Consider the following 16923-nt stretch of genomic DNA (forward strand, 5'->3'; position numbering starts at 1 on the left):
ACTAGCTGAAAAAACTACTGGTCAAATACGTTGACTAGCTATTTCTTTTAAAAAAATTTTTTATATAAGACAGGTTATCAGAGTCTACTAAAAATTTTTCCTTTTAGCTAAGCAAGCTTGGTAGCCTAAGTAAATTAGCTCACTAGTCTTGTTACCCTTGAACAGGAAAGACAAGAATTAGCTGGCTAATCTATTTACCAACTGAATTATATCAGCTAAATTATATCAACTACATTTATTTAAAAACAAATAAACAAACAATAAAAAAACAACCAATAATAATAATAATAATAATAATAATAATAATAATAATAATAATAATAATTGTTGACCAGAATTCAAGCATGAAGAGTGTCAATGTTGTGTGGCTGTTCTTAGCTATCTAGCTAGCTTGTGTTAGTTGGCTCTAACTAGCTGGTGTTAGAAATGGTGTACTCAAACTCTGTTAAACTTCTACATGTTCCTTTTCCAGTATGAATAATAAAATCATTTTAGACTCTTAACTATACAGTTAACTGAGAGGATTAATTAACTGGTCAAGCTGGCAGATTCAGAAGCCTACGATTGTTTCTCCTTTCATGGAAATGATGCAAAAAAACATGCACACAATGTTCTATCCTAAAACTATATAAATATAAATGCAAACACACACACAGTATATTCTCACAGTAGAATAATGTTAGGATACACACTTCAACTAACAAAATAATGCTTTTTTAGGAAATTATTTCTCTACTAAAAAGGTGAATTCAAGGTTTATTATACATTGATCTGTTTTTAATAGACATGCAAAATACACTCCAGATAACCCTAACATGATATTAAAATTCATGATCATTACTCATGTGGTGATATCTGTTTTGAAAAAAATATCTTTAACTCTGGACCTTTTATACACTACTGATTTTGTGAGGGTTCAATTTTACACATGAGAGATGATCAGTGGTGCTGAGTTTTTACCTCCATCATTTGGACAAGGACAGAAGTATGGATAGAGTTTCTCAGTGAAAGACTGACCAGTGAAAGAGTAGATATGAGACATGACCTCGATGTCATAAAAGGAGACCAGACCCTCATCATAATTCACAAACACGCCCACCTTCTGGGGTTTCTCTCTCAGGGAGAGGGAGATACAGGGATCATCACGAGCAGTATACTCATTCCCCTTCCTCAGAATCACGGTCCAGAATCCATCCTGAGGTTTAAGTGCAATTTTCCCCTTCCTGTTAACAGACTCTCTGACCACTCCTAAACTCCACTCAGTCTTCCCACTGACCTGCACCTCATAGTAAAACCTCCCTGAGGAGAAACCCTGATTTCCCAGGACAATTGGATGATAAGTGAATCTTTTCGGGGTGTCTGGGAGATTCTGCTTTGTGTCGCCACACGTCACTTGTTTTCCATCATCAGACAGGATGAGACGAGGATAAGCTGTATCAGGATCCAGAGTCACATCCACTGAGAGAAACACACAGTATGTGATGAGTATGCAGATAAAAAATAATAATTAATAATCTAGTACATCACAATAATTATCATTTTATAAGCAGATCTGTGGAATATTAAAATATATGTATTGGGCATAAATAATGGAAATGTGTGCTTGGGTAAAGGTTTTTACATTTCATAAGTACGTGATAGATTTATCAGTTAAAGAAATGCAGCAACAAACTTCCCAACATAGAAAATTATATAGAGTATTATGTTTAGTGCATTAGTGCATGGAAGTAATATGAAGGTGTTGTCAAGATACTAATTAAATAATGGGAAATATATATATTTTTTTTTATTAAAAATGACTAACTAGTATAATGTATAATAAAGGAAACAGAAACTGCAGTGTACCTGCATACTGCTGAATCCTCTTCAGTTCTGTGGAGACTAATTATAACACAACAGGACAATTATTAACTTAAATATGCTTTTAATGTAGACTTGGAATTAGAAAGCTACAACAAAGCTACAAAAATCATTAACATAAATTTACTTTCATTCATTGATCAATAAAGAAACTTTTCATACTGTCTCTAACAAAATAATTCCCTTGTTACAGCCTTCTCAGTTTCTCACCTTTTTCCTTCAGTTTCTCATTCAGAGTTACACTGAGTTTCTCATTCAGAGTCTTCTGAAGCTGAGACAGAGCCGTCCTCAGAGCTTCCACACTCGGTTCAGTTTTAATCCTGATCTCAGTCCAGTTCTTGGTGTGTGGAGCGATGCACAGTGACGGATAAATCTACAGTAGGACAGGAGAGAGGAGAAATCCCTCAGCTGATGTTCTGTGATGTTCTGCATTGTGGTTGAGTGATTGAGAGAGGAACACTGACCTGTAGGAGGTGCAGATGATCGTCAGTGTGTGAGAGCTGCTCCAGCTCAGTGTCTCTCCTCTTTAGCTCATCGATTTCCTGTTCCAGCTCTTTAATGAGTCCTTCAGCCTGCTTCTCTGCTGCTTTCTGCTTCCTCTTCATCACCTCCAGCAGCTCAGCCTGACTCCTCTCAATGGAGCGAATCAGAGCAGTGAAGACTTCAATACTGTCTGATTTCTCCTTCTCTGTGTTTCTCTAAAGAAGGAAGAACATCTCACTTTCATCAACTAACAGTGAAGATGTGCACTTCCTTAAATTCTACAAAACTAAACATAAAGTACAAAATGCAGCAGATATGAACTATATCATGTTTGACCCACTTTGCTGAGCTCTACTGAGTGAGTAATCTCCTGGATCTTCTTCAGTCGCTCCTGGATTATCTGTTGCAGCTCCGTCTGTGTTTTCCCCAGCTGACTCTGTGTACAGAAATCAAAAACACAACTGTTTATCTTCTAAATTTGAATTCATTTGCATTCTTCATAAGAATATTTAACACTGATGTTGGTGTCTCTCACCTTCCTCTGTCCACTCTCCTCCTCTAATGGAATAACGTTGTGATTCTTGTGGTCTGTCACAGTACAGAACCAACACACACACTTCTGATCGTCTCTACAGAACATCTCCAGAAGTCTCTTATGCTCCTGGCAAATGTATTTCTCCACGTTCTCCACTGCATTTATTACTTTGTGTTTCTTATTTTTTATAATATTATGAAGATCTAAATGAGACGGACAGAATGTCACAACACAATCCAGACAGGATTTCAAGGCCTTCTGCTTCACACTAGTGCAGATGTCACAAAGAACCTGAGACTTATCTGAGACTGTTTTCTTCTTGAAGCGATCTGCATCCTCTCTCAGTGTTATATTAATCTTGATTTCAGGTCTCTTGGTGAATTTCTCTTTGCAATATGGACAATAATAATGCTGACTCGTATCCCAGATTTGTGTGAGGCAGCTGTTGCAGAAGTTGTGTCCACATGGAGTGGTGATGGGATCAGTGAACACTTTCAGACAGATAGAACACTGTAACTGCTCTTCAGTCAGAAGGCTGCTGGATTCACCTGCAACTGGTGGATATAAATGAAAAATGTTGTAAAACAAATACTAACATTTGGCTTCCCAATCACTCCAGGTTCAACCCTTAATTCCCAATCTGCAGATAAAACCAATATAAATGCAAGCTCAGCTCAGAATTCCTACATGGTGGGTTTAATTCAGAGTTCCTCCAAGTTCAGCAAGTGACGTCAAATCAACATGGCCGGTCACAGCATCAGCACTGAACAAAGCAGCACTTCTTACCTCAAAAATGAGTTATACTGTATGTTACGCCATCGCCAGCAGATGGCACTGCGGCGCGGCTTCTAAGTGCGCGCATACAAGTGACTGAACTGGGTGGAGTGGACACGTGACTTTAGTTTTGGCTCGTTCTCTTCCTGTTTGAGTATTGGTTTATGTTTGAGGAAGTCTTTAATTTGCCCCAGGTGCCATGGTTTAGTTTGATTGTGTTCGTTATTTAAACCCCTCGTGTTGCTGTGCACGTTGCGCAGTGTTATCCTAATGTCTCATGAGTTTTTGTATGTGTGTGACGTAGTAGCGGTTAACGTGGTCGTAATTCCAAGTTTGCTCTCGTGTTCCTGTTTAAAGCCAGATTTGCCTAGACCGTGTTTCCTTATTCAGTGTTTGTTGATCTGTTAATGAAGACTTTGCTCCTGCATTTACTTCCTGTCTCTAAAGCCCTGTGTTTCGTAACACTGTAATGTATGTAAGCATTAGCTTTAGACCATATTCGCTTGGTAAGTCGAGAACACTGACTCTACACTTCACTGTTTTAAGAAGGAAAACATAATATATCAATAATCACAGCTAACTTTCCCCCCTTTTTTGTAGCAAATGTAATTCTGAGCTCCAGCTTACAGCTTCTGAGGTACAGTACAGTCCCCTCCAAAAGTATTGGAGCAGCAAGGCCAATTCTATTATTTTTGCTATACCTTGAAGACATTTGGGTTTGAGATCAAAAGATGTATATGAGACGATAGATCAGAATCTCAGCTTTCAGTTCCTGATGAACTATCTTATAAAAACAATAATATTGGCCTTGCTGTTCCAATACTTTTGGAGGGGACTGCGAGTCGAATGCAGCACAAAACCAACCGACTCTTCTGACTTTATCGCCTTTGAAGCAAGATAATTAATATTACTGAGCTGTTGAGTCCCTGCTTCTCCCACTCATACAAACACACGCACACACACACACACACCATTTTGTCTGTCTCTGTTTAGAATGAGATTTTCTAGTCAAATAGCTGGTTGGTGTTTTTCTTCTCTTTATTGTGTTACTTTAGCATTCCGAGAAGCCAAACTATTCAGAGCTAAGCCTTCAGAAACAAATACATGGATTATTATTTCACACATTTAAATCAATATTTTAATCAGTTTGACTTTATTTGAAAGTTTGTGATATTAATTTAGTGAAGCACCTACATTGCTCGTATGTACCTCACATTTCTGGTGCTTCCTGTATAAACAGTCTCATTTCCCCGACACCATCATTTGGCACTTTTTTAAAAAATTTTTAAATACATGATGTTAAACACGAGTTTATTTTTTCCGTCAACTTATTTGCTGGAACAATGCTGGATAATTCAACTGACTGACAATGGTTTCAGAAGATGAACTTCACTGACAACGAAGCCGCTAAACCATTTCATGAAAAATGGTTTATTTGGTACTTTATAAGTAGTTTGTCTAAGAAATAAATACAAAACTATGAGGTTTATAAATGAAACCTTTTCTGTTCATGTATTAATTGTGTAACTTACAGTCAGTACTGCTATCTGATGTAGCCCTTCTGGCTTTCTTTGCTTGTGGTGAAGAATATTCATCCATGTCTTTTTTTTCCTTCTCCTGTTTAACCATTTCAGAAAGAAACATTATTCAGTGCACACACCAACACACACATCATATTGTAAGACATTCACTGAGCATTCTCAAAAAGTCTGTCAGTAAATGTAATAATCTTTAATATATATATTTTTTCATTCATCACCAGTGTTATACATCAGTAGAATAACATCTGACTGTTTCCCAGGGTACAGGACTACATCTTCATCTGATGCTGTTTACTCAGTTCACCGTGAACTTCTGAACTATGAAACAAAATTAAATGAAATACATACCTTAACGTTTCTCTATCTCAAAACTGCTCAGGTTTATACACTTCTCAGTTCCACTATATACACAGCGAATACTTTCAGCTATTATAATAAACAGAAGTTGTCCTGGTGGATCTGAGCTCTCTGACTGGTCTGGTTTTACTTTCACTCAACAATGGATGGTGGATCCTGTTTTAAAATGCAAAACCATTTAGTCTTATATGTACAAACACATAGTGTATGACGTATGAAATATTTACTTTCACTCAACAATGGATGGTGGATCATGTTTTAAAATGCAAAACCATTTAGTCTTATATGTACAAACACATAGTGTATGACGTATGAAATATTTACGTTCACTCAACAATGGATGGTGGATCCTATTTTAAAATGCAAAACCATTTAGTCTTATCTGTACAAACACATAGTGTATGATGTATGTAATATTTACTTTCACTCAACAATGGATGGTGGATCCTATTTTAAAATGCAAAACCATTTAGTCTTATATGTACAAACACATAGTGTATGATGTATGAAACATTTAGGCCCACTGGAAGGCCTAAAATATAAAATGTAATGTCAAAGGGTGTCTAACAAAATTATTTTGTGTTAAAGGTGATAAAAAGGTGATGACACCTAGAAGAGCTTTTTATGGGTGTTGCAAAAAATGCATAAAGTCATAAAGTCAAACGTCACCAGCTTTGATCAATCTGATTAGCTGATTTATTACTATAATATACAATTTGTACTAGAAAATAACAGCACAAATACATATGCAATGAGGAAAAAGCACAAACAGAAGAAAACACAAAAGAAGTTTGTTTGAAATCTTTGCAAATTTATTAAAAATAAAAACCAAAAAAAGCACATGAAAAGCACACGAAAAACATTTACACAACTTTACTTACAAATCGAAAAAAGAGATGCAGTGTCTTCCATTCTGGCCAATTCATACATTACTGAATAGATGAGGTGAGAACTTATTCAGTCTTTGATACACGAGAGATGATCAGTGGTGCTGCGTTTTTACCTCCATCATTCAAACAAGGACTGAAGTATGGATAGCGTTTCTCAGTGAAAGACTGACCAGTGAAAGAGTAGATATGAGACCTGGCCTCAACGTCATAAAAGGAGACCAGACCCTCATCATAATCCACAAACACGCCCACCTTCTGGGGTTTCTCTCTCAGGGAGAGGGAGATACAGGGATCATCACGAGCAGTATACTCATTCCCCTTCCTCAGAATCACAGTCCAGAATCCATCCTGAGGTTTAAATGTCTCAATTTTCCCCTTCCTGTTAACAGACTCTCTGACCACTCCTAAACTCCACATGGTCTTCCTGCTGACCTGCACCTCATAGTAAAACCTCCCTGAGGAGAAACCCTGATTTCGCAGGACAATTGGATGATAAGTGAATCTTTTCAGGGTGTCTGGGAGATTCTGCTTTGTGTCTCCACACGTCACTTGTTTTCCATCATCAGACAGGATGAGATAGAGATGAGCTGTATCAGGATCCAGAGTCACATCCACTGAGAGAAACACACAGTATGTGATGAGTATGCAGATAAATAATAATAATTAATAATCTAGTATATCACAATAATTATCATTTTATAAGCAGATCTGTGGAATATTAAAATATATGTATTGGGCATAAATAATGGAAATGTGTGCTTGGGTAAAGGCTTTTACATTTCATAAGTACGTGATAGATTTATCAGCTAAAGAAATGCAGCAACAAACTTCCCAACATAGAAAATTATATAGAGTATTATGTTTAGTGCATTAGTGCATGGAGGTAATAGGAAGATGTACTAAAGATACTAATTAAATAATGGGGAGAACTTTAAAATATATATTTTTAAATAATATATATAATATATAGGAAACAGAAACTGCAGTGTACCTGCATACTGCTGAATCCTCTTGAGTTCTGTGGAGACTAATTACAACACAACAGGACATTTATTATATTAAATATGCTTTTAATGTAAACTTGGAATTAGAAAGCTACAACAAAGCTACAAAAATCATTAACACAAATTTACTTTCATTCATCGATCAATAAACCAAGAAACTAATCAATAACTTTCATACTGTCTCTAACAAAATAATTCCCTTGTTACAGAAATCAAAAACAGAAATCAAAATCACACAACCGTTTATCTTCTAAATTTGAATTCATTTACATTCTCCAGAAGAATATTTAACACTGATGTTGGTGTCTCACCTTCCTCTGTCCACTCTCCTCCTCTAATGGAATAACTTTGTGATTCTTGTGGTCTGTCACAGTACAGAACCGACACACACACTTCTGATCGTCTCTACAGAACATCTCCAGAGGTCTCTCATGCTCCTGGCAAATGTATTTCTCCAGGTTCTCCACTGCATTTATTACTTTGTGTTTCTTATATTTTTGAACATTATTATGTAGATCTAAATGAGATGAACAGAGAGTCACACCACAATCCAGACAGGATTTCAAGGCCTCCTGCTTCACATCAGTGCAGAAGTCACAAAGAACCGGAGACTTATCTGAGACTGTTTTCTTCTTGAAGTGATCTGCAACCTCTCTCAGTGTTATATTAATCTTGATTTCAGGTCTCTTGGTGAATTTCTCTTTGCAATATGGACAATAATAATGTTTACGCATATCCCAGCTTTGTGTGAGGCAGCTGTTGCAGAAGCTGTGTCCACATGGAGTGGTGACGGGATCAGTGAACACTTCCAGACAGATAGAACACTGTAACTGCTCTTCAGTCAGGAGGCTGCTGGATTCACCTGCAACTGGTGGATAGATTAAGATTTTTTATTTTTTTTAAACAAAGTATTAATTTAGACTAGTAAAACAAAAATCATTACCTTTTGCCTTTTAGTCACACATAGTTCACACAAAGTGTTGGAGTTCAAATGTATTTTATAGGTTAGAGAAAATTTGATCTTGATCATATTTGTTTGACAAAAGTCTCTTCTACAAAATATGAGGTGTGTATTAGAAGTGTGTGTCAGGACTGGGATCCTGTGGGGCAACAAAAATTCATGGGAGCAGGCAGTTTTTACGTTTGGACTCCCTTTGGATTAAATGTCTATTTATTTATATTGTGAGAAACAGAACCAACTAAGTTCATTAGGAAATCTCATAAGCATGTACAAACATAAATATCTACAAAAGAGGTTAGGTTTGGCCAAACGGAGCAGGAAGGAACTGATTAGGATTGTAGTGACAAATGACCACTTAGAGGTGTTGTAGAGTTCTTTCCTTCGTGTGAGATCTGAACAAGACACGCTTCTAGTCTAGTACTGCTTTTATCCACTTTATTTATTGCAAAACTCGTACATGTCAGTTTAAACTCGCAGTTCCAATGCACACACACATACAGTAATCCCACCAGCTTGCTTCCACCTGCACCTGTCCTGACACGGTCAAAAATTGTTGTGCTTTCCTCCATTACACACCTGCCTTCTCTTACTCTCTGGCTACCTATATACTAATTAGACGCACGCTGCACCCAATGTTAAGCAATGAAATTACAACAGACACTGAATACAACATAATGGCTCTTATAAGGATTTTATATCTATCTATCTATCTATCTATCTATCTATATATATATATATATATATATATATATATATATATATATATATATATAAACAAACAAACGTCTAGTACAAGACACCATCCCATCAGAGCACAGTGTTTTCTTCTTAACCATGTTTATGAAAACCATTTAATTTAATAATCAGAAATCTGCTTTAACTAGCTTGAAGTGAATTGAAGTCTTTAAGGTTTATCTGGGATTCACATTAGGGTTTCTGAAGTCATCACTGATTTAGAAACTGATATATAGTTAAATTCACATCTGTTCAAGTATAAACTGTGTAACTTACATTGTACAGGTTCTCCCATGCTGTTCCTTCTGCCTTGTCTTAGTTGTGATGATAAAGATTCATTCATGTCCTCTTTCCTTCTCCTTTTTAACCCTTCCAGAAACAAATCAATATTCAGTTCACACACTGACACACATTATATGGTTAAAAAAAATAAATCACAGCCATTTACTGAGCATTCTCACAGCTCTCAGTCAGTAACTGTAGTTTATAATTTCTTACTTCCTGGTGTTAGTAGGAATGTTTGCACCTCACCCAGTAACATTCTTGTAACAGACAAAAGAACACTTTTAAATGTTTCATTAATCTTAACTATCAAGTTTGTTTATTGAGCATGAAATTTAATTTCTCACTTTTTTCCCTTGGTACAGAAATACATCTTTATCTGACACCGCTACTCAGTTCGGTTTAATAAACCAAAATCCTGGCCCAACTCCTGAACTATGAAAAAACATTAAAGTACATTCCTTTTACTTTTCTCTTTATCAAGACTCGTCCTGTTTATTCTCTTCTCTGATCCTCTGGATCCGTAGTAATTAAATTCTGCATTTGTTTTAAAAAGACGTCTTCCTGGTCTATGTGAGCTTTCAGACTGGTCTGATTCCACTTTCATTTATACACCAGTATAGGCGGTGACTCATTTTAACACACAAAAGCTCTCATGTACCAACACGTTAGTAAATCTGTATGGACTAATGACTATTATTAATGAAACACTTGTTGTTTTATCCAGGTGAATATTCTGATTGATGAAATATAAAAAACAAAGTCAAAAATTGTCAGAGTTGAAAAATACCAGCAGAATGATTTTGCCTTTAGAGAAAAAGGTGATGAAGCTTATAAATGTGTTTATAACTTTATTACTGGCAGGTTCTTCAGGTGACTGAATTCGTATGTGGGTTTAAATCACTTTACTCAATTACTTTGGGTTCTCCTCTTGCGGCACTTTTCAATTCATCATTAAAACTGCAGTATGTAACTTTGTGTGTTTTTGTAAAACATTTGTAGGGAGTCAAACTCAGGAAAATGTGTGTGTATAATTTTCATTAGTCTACAGGAGTTTACTGGTCTGGTCATCACAACCCACAATTATCAAAGATATATTTCTGATGAAGTTCTTATAGATATTAGTCTGTTTGACTTTAATCCAAATCTCAGTAAAACTGTACATGTTATAATAATGAGCCTAATATTTGAGTGGTCGGATTATTGGCTGGACGGCATCTGTGAATTTTATTTGACAGTTAATATGGTCCCTGTCAAGATAGATAGATCACTTTATTAATTCCAGAGGGAAATTCACACTTCAGAAGGTTTGAGAACCCCTGCTATAGAGATCAAATTCATCTGTTTGTGCATTTGGTCACACTTTACAACTAAATCATTTGAAACAGTTCTGGCAATTTATCGAGATAATATTATTACTGCTACAATGCTGTTGTTGTCCTTTGTTGTTTCTCTATTCATTATTTTGTTTGTCTATTTCCTGTGTTGTTTATCTATATTTCTCTTAAAATCTTCCTAAATACTCCGAGCAGTGCCCACAAGCAAAATCCAGTGAGAATAATTAAATTATGGAATAAAGCAGCAGCAGAGGCTTTACATACTGTCACGCTATGTAGGCGGAGATGGAAGCAGGTATGCAGATATAACAATAATCCAAAAGGGGTAAGGCAAAATCCGTGGACGATAAACAGGCAGGGGTCAGGTGATCAGGCAAACAGACAAAACTAGGCAAGGCAGAAAATCGAGGTCGAGAGCAAAAACAATGGTCAAAGTCACTTTGGCAAAACATGATGATAAGGCTTGGAGAACGTCGGAGAATGGCAGAGAACAAATCAACTGAACATTTACTTCGCGAAGTCTTAATGTTCTCAAAGTCTCTTATATACTGTGTTGTGAGTGTGTGTGAGATTGGGTGCAGGTGTGTGTCGTTAGAACTCCGGAGAAAGCGAGCGCGTGCGTGTGTGGGAAGTGTAGTCCTCAGCGGCCATGTTTGTAGTTAGCGGTGCCTCCTGGGAAACTGAGTTACTGGTTATCTGTGATATGACACAAACTGTGTGAAAGATTTTTATTCAGATTTAAGTGACGAAAAAATCAACAGTAAATCATAAAATACCATCAATTCATACAATATAAAGCACACTAAAGTTTTATACACCACCCACACCACAATTACACAGTTAAACAAGACAGATGCTGCATTATATTGAAAACCCTAAAATGGAGGACAGAGGTGACAGAACATTAACATATAAAACAACTAGCTGAAAAAACTACTGGTCAAATATGTTGACTAGCTATTTCTTTAAAAAAATTTTTTTTATATAAGATAGGTTATCAGAGTCTACTAAAAATTTTTCCTTTTAGCTAAGCAAGCTTGGTAGCCTAAGTAAATTAGCTCACTAGTCTTGTTACCCTTGAACAGGAAAGACAAGAATTAGCTGGCTAATCTATTTACCAACTAAATTATATCAACTAAATTATATCAACTACATTTATTTAAAAACAAATAAACAAACAATAAAAAAACAACCAATAATAATAATAATAATAATAATTATTATTATTATTATTATTATTATTGACCAGAATTCAAGCATGAAGAGTGTCAATGTTGTGTGGCTGTTCTTAGCTATCTAGCTAGCTTGTGTTAGTTGGCTCTAACTAGCTGGTGTTAGAAATGGTGTACTCAAACTCTGTTAAACTTCTACATGTTCCTTTTCCAGTATGAATAATAAAATCATTTTAGACTCTTAACCATACAGTTAACTGAGAGGATTAATTAACTGGTCAAGCTGGCAGATTCAGAAGGCTACGATTGTTTCTCCTTTCATGGAAATGAGTCAAAAAAACATGCACACAATGTTCTATCCTAAAACTATATAAATATAAATGCAAACACACACACAGTATATTCTCACAGTAGAATAATGTTAGGATACACACTTCAACTAACAAAATAATGCTTTTTTAGGAAATTATTTCTCTACTAAAAAGGTGAATTCAAGGTTTATTATACATTGATCTGTTTTTAATAGACATGCAAAATACACTCCAGATAACCCTAACATGATATTAAAATTCATGATCATTACTCATGTATTGATATCTGTTTTGAAAAAAATATCTTTCACTCTGGACTTTTCATACACTACTGATTTTGTGAGGGTTCAATTTTACACATGAGAGATGATCAGTGGTGCTGAGTTTTTACCTCCATCATTATTAGAAGGACAGAAGTATGGAAAGAGTTTCTCAGTGAAAGACTGACCAGTGAAAGAGTAAATATGAGACATGACCTCGATGTCATAAAAGGAGACCAGACCCTCATCATAATTCACAAACACGCCCACCTTTTGGGGTTTCTCTCTCAGGGAGAGGGAGATATGATTATCATCACAAGCCTTATACTCATTCCCCTCCCTCAGAGCCACAGTCCAGAATCCATCCAGAGGTGTCAGTGTAACCTCCCCCTTCCTGTTTACAGACTCTCTGGCCACTCCTAAACTCCACATGGTCTTCCTGCTGACCTGCACCTCATAGTAAAACCTCCCTGAGGAGAAACCCTGATTTCCGAGGATTATAGGATATTTATAGAATCTTTTCGGGGTGTCTGGTCGATTCTGCTTTGTGTCTCCACACGTCACTTGTTTTCCATCATCAGACAGGATGAGAAGGGGATGAGCTGTATCAGGATCCAGAGTCACATCCACTGAGAGAAACACACACTATGTGATGAGTATGCAGGTGAATAATGAATCGTTATATACCAATATACCACAATAATTATGATTCATAAGTCTTTGTAGATATAAAATAGATATTAATATTAAATATTTCTACTTGTCCTTAAAAAAAGCATGTGTATACAATTTTTGGTTTAGAATGAACATGTGAAATTTCTTTCCTTTTCTACTTTATGTGGGGTTTTATGGATGTCAGGTTTTTTAAAGAATGGCAGTGATGGGAGAGAAATGAGAAAACTTAACAAAGGTTAATTGGGTTCTGTGTTTGCTGGGACAAGTTAATGAGTGTCTGTAGATGTGTACAATTTGCAAGAGGCCATGAGACTTCAAAGTCAATGTTGAAGTCACTATAATGTAATTAAGAAGCTATCATTGACTGAATTTTGGAAATTGTTAAGAATTTAAATGTGGTAAATGTAAGTGATGTAAATGTATATCCTGTATCCTGTACCTAATCAGCTAAATTAACTTTCTAATTTAATAAACCTGGACTCTACTGATACACTAATGAGAGTCACTCTAAAGCTTCTTTTTAGATGATTTACAGAGGTCTGAAGCTCAAACTAAATCTTATTGTGGGACATTAAGATATTTAAAACAGCCATTAATAAGGTTTCACTAGTATAATGTATAATAAAGGAAACAGAAACTACAGTGTACCTGCATACTGCTGAATCCTCTTCAGTTCTGTGGGGACTAATTACAACAAAATATGATGTTTATCAGATTAAACATGGTTTTAATGTAAACCTGGAATCAGATAAAGCTATAAAATTCATTCACAGAAATATACTTTCATTCATGATTAATAAGCCATTCACTAACAGCCTATGACAAGATAATTCATCTGTTACAGACGGTTTTTGCTTCTCACCCATTTCCTTCAGCTTCTCATTCAGCATTCTGCTGAGTTTCTCATTCAGAGTCTGCTGAAGCTGAGTCAGAGTTGTCTTCACATTGTGTACACTCAGTTCCGTGTTATTCCTGATCTCAGTCCAGTTCTTGGTGTGTGGAGCGATGCCCAGTGACGGATAAATCTACAGTAGAACAGGAGAGAGGAGAAATCCCTCAGCTGATGTTCTGTGATGTTCTGCATTGTGGTTGAGTGGTTGAGAGAGGAACACTGACCTGTAGGAGGTGGAGATGATCGTCAGTGTGTGAGAGCTGCTCCAGCTCAGTGTCTCTCCTCCTTAGGACACTGATTTGCTTTTGCAGCTTTTTCATGCGTCCTTCAGCCTGCTTCTCTGCTGCTTTCTGCTTCTCCTCCATCACCTCCAGCAGCTCAGCCTGACTCCTCTCAATGGAGCGAATCAGAGCAGTGAAGACTTCAATACTGTCTGATTTCTCCTTCTCTGTGTTTCTCTAAAGAAGGAAGAACATCTCACTTTTACTCAATAATAATAATAATAATAATAATAATAATAATAATAATAATGCTAAAATCTACAGAACAAAATATAAAAAGTAGAAGGCAGCAGATATGAACTACATCATGTTTGACCCACTTTGCTGAGCTCTACTGAGTGATTAATCTCCTGGATCTTCTTCAGTCGCTCCTGGATCATCTGCTGCAGCTCTGTCCGTTTTCCCCCCAAACGTGTCTTCGGTCAAATCAAAAAGCATGGTATTTGATTTGATATTTTCAAATGTAGCATTTTAATTCATTTGCATTCTTCATAAGAATATTTAACACTGATGTTGGTGTCTCTCACCTTCCTCTCTCCACTCTCCTCCTCTAATGGAATAACGTTGTGATTCTTGTGGTCTGTCACAGTACAGACCCGACACACACACTTCTGATCGTCTCTACAGAACATCTCCAGAGGTTTCTTATGCTCCTGGCAAATGTATTTCTCCAGGTTCCCCACTTCATTTATTACTTTGTGTTTCTTATTTTTCATAATATTATTATGAAGATCTAAATGAGACGGACAGAATGCCACAGCACAATCCAGACAGGCTTTCAAGGCCTTCTGCTTCACATCAGTGCAGATGTCACAAAGAATCTGAGACTTATCTGAGACTGTTTTCTTCTTGAAGCGATCTGAAACCTCTCTCAGTGTTATATTAATCTTGAGTTTAGGTCTCTTGGTGAATTTCTCTTCGCAATATGGACAATAATAATGCTGACTCGTATCCCAGATTTGTGTGAGGCAGCTGTTGCAGAAGTTGTGTCCACATGGAGTGGTGATGGGGTCAGTGAACACTTTCAGACAGATAGAACACTGTAACTGCTCTTCAGTCAGGAGGCTGCTGGATTCACCTGCAACTGGTGGATATAAATGAAAAATGTTGTAAAACAAATACTAAGTAACATTTGGCTTCCCCATCACTCCAGGTTCAACCCTTAATTCCCAATCTGCAGATAAAACCAATATAAAGCAAGCTCAGCTCAGCAAGCTCCAGCAAGCTCAGCTCAGAATTTCTACATGGTGGGTTTAATTCAGAGTTCCTCCAAGTTCAGCAAGTGACGTCAAATCAACATGGCCACTCACAGCGTCAGCACTGAACAAAGCAGCACTTCTTACCTCAAAAATGAGTTATACTGTATGTTACGCCATCGCCAGCAGATGGCACTGCGGCGCGGCTTCTAAGTGCGCGCATACAAGTGACTGAACTGGGTGGAGTGGACACGTGACTTTAGTTTTGGCTCGTTCTCTTCCTGTTTGAGTATTGGTTTATGTTTGAGGAAGTCTTTAATTTGCCCCAGGTGCCATGGTTTAGTTTGATTGTGTTCGTTATTTAAACCCCTCGTGTTGCTGTGCACGTTGCGCAGTATTATCCTAATGGGTCTTGAGTTTTTGTATATGTTTGACGTAGTAGCATTTAACATGGTCGTAATTCCAAGTTTGCTCTCGTGTTCCTGTTTAAAGCCAGATTCGCCTAGACCGTGTTTCCTTGTTCAGTGTTTGTTGATCTGTTAATAAAGACTTTGCTCCTGCATTTACTTCCTGTCTCTGAAGCCCTGTGTTTCGTAACACTGTAATGTATGTAAGCATTAGCTTTAGACCATATTCGCTTGTTAAATCGAGAACACTGACTCTACACTTCACTGTTTTAAGAAGGAAAATATAATATATCAATAATCACAGCTAACTTTCCCCCCTCTTTGTAGCAAATGCATTTCTGAGCTCCAGCTTACAGCTTCTGAGGTACAGTACAGTCCCCTCCAAAAGTATTGGAGCAGCAAGGCCAATTCTATTATTTTTGCTATACCTTGAAGACATTTAGGGTTGAGATCAAAAGATGGATATGAGACGATAGATCAGAATCTCAGCTTTCAGTTCCTAATGAACTATCTTATAAAAACAATAATATTGGCCTTGCTGTTCCAATACTTTTGGAGGGGACTGCGAGTCGAAAAACCAACCGACTCTTCTGATTTTATCACCTTTGAAGCAAGATAATTAATATTACTGAGCTGCTGAGTCCCTGCTTCTCCCACTCATACAAACACACGCACACACACACACACACACACACACACACACACACCATTTTGTCTGTCTCTGTTTAGAATGAGGTTTTCTAGTCAAATAGCTGGTTGGTGTTTTTCTTCTCTTTATTGTGTTACTTTAGCATTCCCAGAAGCCAAACTATTCAGAGCTAAGCCTTCAGAAACAAATACATTGATTATTATTTCACACATTTAAATCAATATTTTAATCAGTTTGACTTTATTTGGAAGTTTGTGATATTAATTTAGTGAAGCACCTACACTGCTCGTATGTACCTCACATTTCTGGTGCTTCCTGTAT

General features: G+C 36.8%; 3 protein-coding genes across 5 annotated transcripts; all 3 read right to left on the reverse strand.

Annotated features, from left to right (window-relative positions):
- Positions 1-337: 337 nt before the first annotated feature.
- Positions 338-6857, reverse strand: LOC128612511 (nuclear factor 7, ovary-like). The gene is made up of 7 exons (XM_053632792.1): positions 6660-6857; positions 2879-3469; positions 2684-2779; positions 2325-2558; positions 2071-2233; positions 1846-1881; positions 338-1458 (listed from the first exon to the last, which is right to left on the reverse strand). Exons 1-7 carry the CDS (start codon positions 6855-6857, stop codon positions 923-925), a joined length of 1854 nt encoding a protein of 617 aa, XP_053488767.1. The 3' UTR covers positions 338-922.
- A 110-nt stretch (positions 6858-6967) lies between these two features.
- LOC128612254 (E3 ubiquitin/ISG15 ligase TRIM25-like) lies at positions 6968-10016 on the reverse strand. 3 transcript variants are annotated; one of them, XM_053632217.1, is made up of 5 exons: positions 9891-10016; positions 9417-9509; positions 7756-8312; positions 7432-7467; positions 6968-7054 (listed from the first exon to the last, which is right to left on the reverse strand). In XM_053632217.1, the coding sequence occupies exons 2-5, from the start codon at positions 9481-9483 to the stop codon at positions 7046-7048; spliced, it is 669 nt and encodes a 222-aa protein (XP_053488192.1). In that variant the 5' UTR covers positions 9484-9509; positions 9891-10016; the 3' UTR covers positions 6968-7045. The 3 variants fall into 3 exon arrangements, with proteins under 3 accessions (XP_053488192.1, XP_053488191.1, XP_053488189.1); XM_053632216.1 differs by having other exon boundaries at positions 9770-10016; XM_053632214.1 differs by having other exon boundaries at positions 9639-10016.
- Positions 10017-12031: 2015 nt separating this feature from the next.
- Positions 12032-15882, reverse strand: LOC128612512 (E3 ubiquitin-protein ligase TRIM39-like). The gene is made up of 7 exons (XM_053632793.1): positions 15871-15882; positions 14878-15471; positions 14671-14766; positions 14294-14527; positions 14040-14202; positions 13826-13861; positions 12032-13131 (listed from the first exon to the last, which is right to left on the reverse strand). Exons 1-7 carry the CDS (start codon positions 15880-15882, stop codon positions 12596-12598), a joined length of 1671 nt encoding a protein of 556 aa, XP_053488768.1. The 3' UTR covers positions 12032-12595.
- Positions 15883-16923: the final 1041 nt, after the last annotated feature.

Source organism: Ictalurus furcatus, chromosome 9 (genome assembly GCF_023375685.1).
Source record: "Ictalurus furcatus strain D&B chromosome 9, Billie_1.0, whole genome shotgun sequence".
In the NCBI taxonomy this organism is placed as follows: domain Eukaryota; kingdom Metazoa; phylum Chordata; class Actinopteri; order Siluriformes; family Ictaluridae; genus Ictalurus; species Ictalurus furcatus.